Here is a 6929-nt window from a genome sequence, read left to right on the forward strand (position 1 = left end):
GTGTTTAGTTATTTTCTGTCTTTAAAGAGTCTTTTACACACAGCAGGAAATGATTGTACACAGAAGAGCGTTTGCTCTTCAATGTGACACATTGGGCATGTAAAATATGTTTTGAATGCATTGTTTTCTTTAAAAAAATTAGACCCTGAAGTTTTAAGAGATGTAACGTCTAACAGTGTATAAACAGCTGCTTGACTCAAGCATTCTAACTCCTCCCCTCCCGTTCCTCCAAATTGTGACTGTAACTTTGGTCTTGAATGGAGATTAATATTTGAGCTGTTAAACAAACAGGCAACAGCTATATTTTTCATGTGATGGAGCAAAACAGAACACAATGTAAGCTACTTGTAAGTTGAATAAAAAAAACATCTTTACTACAATCAGAGTGAAACATTGCTGGTAAAACATGGTTTAATTATGTCAAAAAACATTGTGTTCCAACAAAGAAAGAGGTATAAAAAGTATACAATTATACTTCACAGGCTCAAATGTTGTGCTGCAAAGTGCTTGGTACAGACGTCCAGAAAACAAAACAGTCCAGACATAAAAAAGAAATATGTCAATAAATGGCATTCAAATTCGGCTCGGCTATCTTGTAACCGACAAATACAAACAATAAGTAAAATCGCTGCCCTACAATTGAAATAATTCATTTTATATAAAGTAATTATGGTACACAAAATAATCCACAATGAAATTCATGTGACTACATTAATACAGTCATGATGTTAAAGTTTTGCTATGCAGGAGTTTGGGGTGGAATTTCTAACATTAATAAAGATGCCAGTAACATACAGTATATCATATAATTCCTTTAGTCCCTCCCCTCTCAACTCAACAGTGTCTTTTATTCCTTCACAGACGTGTTTGCTGTTAACTTATATAAATAAACAATCAATAAGCTACCAGTTGAAAGGAATGAGATTTTTCATCTGGCTTTGTTCCGTCATGCATACAAATTGACTAATTTACTTTTATTTGCCCAAAAGTTGTCATAATAAATTTATAAAGTCAATCATTATGACTTGTATCAAGGCTGTGTTATGATCCGAGCCAGCTAAATAGCCCTTGTCACTAAACTAACAACAAAACTCTACATTGAAACACATGGGTTAAAATATTTCTTACAGTGCATAAAGTGGACACTCAGTCGGTCTGTGATTCTGCTTTAAGTCTTCATCTGGTTATGTGCGCAATATGTCTGACTACTTCAACTGAACCTTTTTTGCCATTTCACATTTCAATATATTTAAAAGCAGAAAATTGACATTTAAAGAAAAGTGCCATTTCGAAGATGTAAAGATGAATGATCTGTCAGTTAATGATAAATACAGTTTTCAAACAATTAATGAGTTCGATAAGATCCCTGTTGAACAAACAGCATCTTCCATTTATTCACACCTTGAGATGATCAGGTGTTCACTGGGTCAGCAATGGGCCAGGACATTATCTTAAGGCGTAAGTGGGATGCCACCCCAAATGAGCAAGAAACTAAGTAGGAATAACAAGAAATGTTTCTTGGAATCTTGTCTAGGATCTCATGTCTCCATTTTTGGTCTTGAGAACCACTAAAACCACCATAACAGGGATAAGGCATATGGGGGTCATGACTAGGGCCAGGACTATTTTGGGAGGGGGGTCTCTCAGCGCCTCTGTGGGGCATTCTTGAAAAAAGGTGGTGTGGATATCCACAAACCTGTCTTCGACAAAATGGTTTGGCCAGGGGAGCAGAAAACAGTCAGCAATAGACTCGGTACACACGGTGAAAGTGTCGTAGGCACTGCCGTAGAGAAAGAAACAAATATACATTTAAATATAAAGTTATGTATGCCATTTAATAACTCTAAATTGTTGAATGTACCTCTTTACTTTTTCCAATGAACACCAGTCTGTGCTGTTTATGTTATCCATAGCAATATGAAAATCATGTTGACACATATGGATAACCAGATATTCATAGCATTCCTGAGGCCATGAATTGTTCCGACACAATGAACAGTATTTACAGACGTTCTTGTTGGCACAGTCTGAAAGATGAATACAGGTGAATGAAGTTGATGTGCACAACATAGTCAAGCATCATTAAAGTGTTGTGGCCCGGCTGTCAAAGTTGATCATTTTCAGCATTCAGTTTGTTTTAAAACACATTGTTACAATCACGACTTGTATACATCAATGACAACAAATGTACTTACTGAATGTGTCCCTCTGTCCATGGCCAGGATCTAAAACATGTTACATATTAACACGTTAATAAAATATGATATGCATGCATATCACATCAACAAATATAAACATGATTAAAACAAAGTAAAATAAATAAATACAGGCTGCATACATATAAATAAATAAATACGACTACAGGCTATACATTTATACGTATTAAGAATTTCATGCTGAACTAAAATCCACAATTTGATCATTGAGAATGATTCATATCACACTTAGACACTCACTAAAATAACTTTTTAGCAAAAACTTCAGTCTACCGACGCGCGCACACAAAACTTACCCCAGAGAAAAGAAAGAAACACCCCAAAAAAGCTTAACGATGCCCTCATATCAGAACAAAAGAGGGCCGGCGAGCCGCTTTCACGCCGCCGCTGAACGTGCCTGAACTTTTCAACCGCACGACGCGACGCGACGCATAACAGGAAACGCGTGATCTGATGCGCCCTCACCACATGTGGACTCGCGCTCAGCAGATGTTCAGACTCTGCTGACCGAGTTCGCGCAGTAAAACTCTTTTATTTTCCCACGTAATATGGCTCCACCTCTGGCCGTTTCACTCTCCCTCTCCCAGTCTTGCTATCGTAAAATACGGTCGTGTTTAAAAGATGACAGCGATTCCCTGAGGCGCGGATCTGAGTGGAGCACACCCAGGCCAGATGTACATCTGCAAACGGGTCTCCCCCTTAAAAAAACACTTCATTTCTCCTCAGGTTGATTTCTAGCCGGCACAGTGGTTCTGATTTATTTGTGTTTTTCGCATCTGTTTCCAAACAGGAAACATAAGCGAGCGTTTAGGGGAAGAGCAGGGTGTAGCATTGGAAGAACTGGGTCAGATGAAACAGCTCAGGTTCGGAAACGGCATAATCAGAGTTACCCATCTGCGCTTGAATGGCCAAACCTTTGCTTTTAACCCCGCTGCGGTTGAAACAAACTCTCACCCACTTCAAAAGAAGCGAATCTGAGAGAGGACTGGAACAGTTTATGTAACACAAGTCTTGTGGTTCCCATCTTGACCATATGAGCCTGATTTCAACTGGTACCGATATTAAGCCTAATGGAAAGCGTCCATGTATTGTCCTGGATTACAGACGGACCAGTGCCCCGAGGCCTCATACTGCTGGGCATCAGGACTAACTGCCCAAGAGCAAAGGAACCTGACATGCAGTGCCCTTAGTCATGTGACTAAAATATGTGCCGTTCTCTTAATAAAGCATAAGGTGTCCTTAAAAGAAACAGCATTATTTGTAAACATGTTTCATGTAAAGTGACTTCTTGAAAAGTTGTTTTTCTAACACACGACTATATTTTTCTACAGGCTGCAAAACCAGCTTAGGACCAGCCCAATCCAAACCTCCTCTGTGTGCTTGTGTTTATTCAAAAACGAAGATTTATTCTTTATGGCAGAGACTCTTCTCTTAAGATAAATATTACACAAAGCTGATTGGAAGTGTTAGCTCTTTCACAGCATTGTACAACTGCAGCACAATGTTCATATCCCCTGTTATCAATCAGCGTTTTAAAAGTACGACTACATTTTTGTTTACTATTCATTGTTTAAAACCACAAATAATGTGACATTGCAGAAAAACAGCTGCTCAGTGTGTACATTACAAAAAAAGTATTTCACTGATAAAGCAAAACACGAAGTCAATTGAATCCATATAGGCCTACTACAAGCAACCTCACAGCGGGAATTATTTGAGAATAAAATCAGAGACGCACAAAAACAACACGTCTTATTTATACTGCTGTGTCTCTCACCTGCTGTGGTGTATGCCAGGGTATGTTCTTCTGTATGTGGAGTAGGCATAGTTTGCCTCTAAATCACACAAGAATAAAATACATTTATGAGATACTGAGCATGTATTTACTAAATAATATTTCATCATTTATAGTAAATTATATAATTGATTAAATTATGAGTTTGTGCGTTGTCATTTAAGAAATACATGTTTGGCACATTGCTTCTAGAATGGTATTGTCAAATAGCACAATTGTGCAACAACAGAGAAATAAAAAATAAAACACAAAAGTAAAAGAATTATGATTTATATTATTATTTAGTTATGTATGTTGAAATCTCCATATATTTATCAGGAGACAATTTCAGCACATCTCACCTCTGTGTGTTTCTGTCCATTGAGAAGCAACGTCTGCAGAACTGTGACCATTAGACTCAGATATACTATAAAAAAATTGAAATACAGTGTTTTAAACACACACGCACACTGGTAATCATCTAATACAAGTAAAAATGTTATACTATTAAAAAAATCTATTCTATATGGGTTATACCGAGTTATGTAAGTCAAATAGCACTGGCTTTTGCTGCAACACAGTGACCATAAGTTATTTTTACAAACCAATGTACGCAGCTCACTTGGACTCAAAACCCAACATAAACCAGCAGTTATAAGAATATTAACAGGAATGGAATAGTGTCAGGAAGGGTGGAGATGAAACTGAAGGAGATGCACATCCTCCCTTTGTTCAGTCCAGTTTGTTCTTGAAATTAATTTCCTGACTAGCTTTCTGTTCATATATACCATATCTGGATTTACTCTTCTGAAGTCATATTTGTTCATATGATATTTGTATATAATATTAGATTTTGTTTGAAATTTCCAATAGGGTCTTTCGTCATTTTTAAATGTATAGATATTTTACTCCACTAGAGGTCAGGTTATGACATTTGAATTTTAACAACATTGAAGATAGCTACAGTATTTCTTTGCATGTTTACAAATATTTTCTTTTGGAACTTTGACTTTAGGTTTCAAGTAAAGTAAAAAAAACAGTCTCCCTTTAGTTTGAATGTTCTGATTTCACTTACCCCAAAACAGAAGAGTGCCTACTGGTTTTGTAGCTGATACTTGGGCCATTATGCCTTAATCCTGGACACAAACTGACTGTCCACTTCAGCTTGCACAAATCACATGTATGATCTTTTCAACAGGAAGACTATTAAAAAACAGGATGTGCCCCTTTCCTTAAATGGGAGGTGGATTCTCACAATTGGAGAGACACTGCAAATAGGGCGGGTTTTATTCAATATATCTCAATGTTGCCATCAGCTGCCTCTCTGTCAGGAAACTGCAAAAAAAGTTGCAGCAACAGAACTCAGGGGCATTGCAGGGGGTCCCACACAAGGAGTGATTTCATAAATGACCTCTGTTAACAGAAACATATTTGTCCCCTGAAACTGATTTTCAGATGCATTTAATAAATAATAAAATAAAATCAGTATCCTTTATAAATAGATTAAGAATGTATTATTAGAATTTTCAGTTGCTATTCATGGTTTAGGTTTAAGTTTGTTGACTTATTGTGAAACAAATTGTGTAAAATGTATGTTAGCATTTCAGTACAGCTAGATTTAGAAAAAATCATTCAGACTTGGACAACTCCCCCATCTTTATATCATACTTGATATTATGTAAACATGTAGAGTTTAATTCTTGATGATTAAATGTTAAATATCACTTTCTCTCAGATATTCCACCACAAATGACTTGTGTGGTAGGTCTCACTGCGTTTATTATTGTACAGAGTTGAGTAAGCCCCCCTCCAGTCCAAACAGATACAGTTTCTTTTAATGTTTCTGGCAGGGATTCTGCTAACCTCATTGGGCTATACAGGGGGTCTGACCCCAGGTGCTTTGGATAGTGAATTTAGCCTCAGAGCGAAGGGAAGAGATAAAGACTGATGACAAATCCACCCCTAAGCATTGGCTCAGAGCGGTGTATATCCTCGCTATTGACGTACACAGATCTACAACGCTGCCATTGACGCATGTACGCCATGACCACCACTGGTGTGCGCGCAGTGGTGATGCAAGAGTAGAAAGTATTATTCCCCCAAAGCTTGTTCACACAAACACACATAAGCACAGATGTATATTTCAATGTCATCTGGCGATTCACCCTCTTTTACTCAGCTGGGCTTTGTGAAGTTGTGTGGACCCAAATTGCTTCCACATTTCATTCAAATTAGTGAATGAAGGCTTGTTTACCGCCATTGATTGGTGTACTCACTTTTTAAGGTGGAAAAAGTAAGAGGGTCATTAAGCAGAAAACGCAAAATGTTTTTGTCATTATTGCAGTCTCTGTGTGTGTGTGTGTGTGTGTGTGTGTGTGTGTGTGTGTGTGTGTGTGTGTGTGTGTGTGTGTGTGTGTGTGTGTGTGTGTGTGTGTGTGTGAGAGAGAGACTTCATAAGCTTTGCATTTACATGCTTTCAAGTCTCTGTATCTGCAGATGTTCAACACCATGTCAAATGTCACAGACTGACTATATCAGAGCGAGAGACCCATCCCTCATCCCCCCTCACATTTGTAGATACCAGCCTTCATTTCTCAAGCCAAAACCTACATCTAGGGTTTACACTGTGCATAATTAAAAACTTTCCACAGATAAGACCTCCCTCTTATGTCTATTTTCCTGCCTGTGTTTGCTTTTGTTGTGGGGTCCAAGAAAAACACTGCATGAGAAAAACCCTGCAAGATAGGCTCACTACTGGGATAAGGGTGTCAGGAAAAATGACTTTACCACTTACATGCTACAGTGCCGATATAGAGTCATCCCTGAATACACAGGAAAAACACCTGATCATAACACATACGTCTTCAGACACACTCAGATAACATAAAACACACAATCACACTCATATAACCTCAAACACACAATCTACATGTGAGACA

General features: G+C 37.9%; 1 protein-coding gene across 2 annotated transcripts; it reads right to left on the minus strand.

Annotated features, from left to right (window-relative positions):
• Positions 1 to 380: 380 nt before the first annotated feature.
• Positions 381 to 5194, minus strand: ramp2 (receptor (G protein-coupled) activity modifying protein 2). Of its 2 annotated transcripts, XM_079457756.1 has the most exons (6): positions 5066 to 5194; positions 4353 to 4417; positions 3994 to 4051; positions 2196 to 2225; positions 1862 to 2027; positions 381 to 1780 (listed from the first exon to the last, which is right to left on the minus strand). In XM_079457756.1, the coding sequence occupies exons 1-6, from the start codon at positions 5112 to 5114 to the stop codon at positions 1531 to 1533; spliced, it is 618 nt and encodes a 205-aa protein (XP_079313882.1). In that variant the 5' UTR covers positions 5115 to 5194; the 3' UTR covers positions 381 to 1530. The 2 variants fall into 2 exon arrangements, with proteins under 2 accessions (XP_079313882.1, XP_079313883.1); XM_079457757.1 differs by lacking the exons at positions 3994 to 4051; positions 4353 to 4417; positions 5066 to 5194 and adding an exon at positions 2513 to 2822.
• Positions 5195 to 6929: the final 1735 nt, after the last annotated feature.

Source organism: Barbatula barbatula, assembly GCF_947034865.1.
Source record: "Barbatula barbatula genome assembly, chromosome: 5".
NCBI lineage: Eukaryota > Metazoa > Chordata > Actinopteri > Cypriniformes > Nemacheilidae > Barbatula > Barbatula barbatula.

What these genes read in the sequence shown, in the direction of transcription:
- ramp2 (XM_079457756.1), bottom strand. Translation starts at nt 5,114, where the DNA reads ATGGCCCAAGTATCAGCTACAAAACCAGTAGGCACTCTTCTGTTTTGG. An exon ending in AGGCACTCTTCTGTTTTGGG is followed by an intron (nt 4,418 to 5,065) that starts GTAAGTGAAATC and finishes ATTTTTTTATAG; the next exon opens with TATATCTGAGTCTAATGGTC. An exon ending in CCTGGCATACACCACAGCAG is followed by an intron (nt 2,226 to 3,993) that starts GTGAGAGACACA and finishes AACATGTTTTAG; the next exon opens with ATCCTGGCCATGGACAGAGG.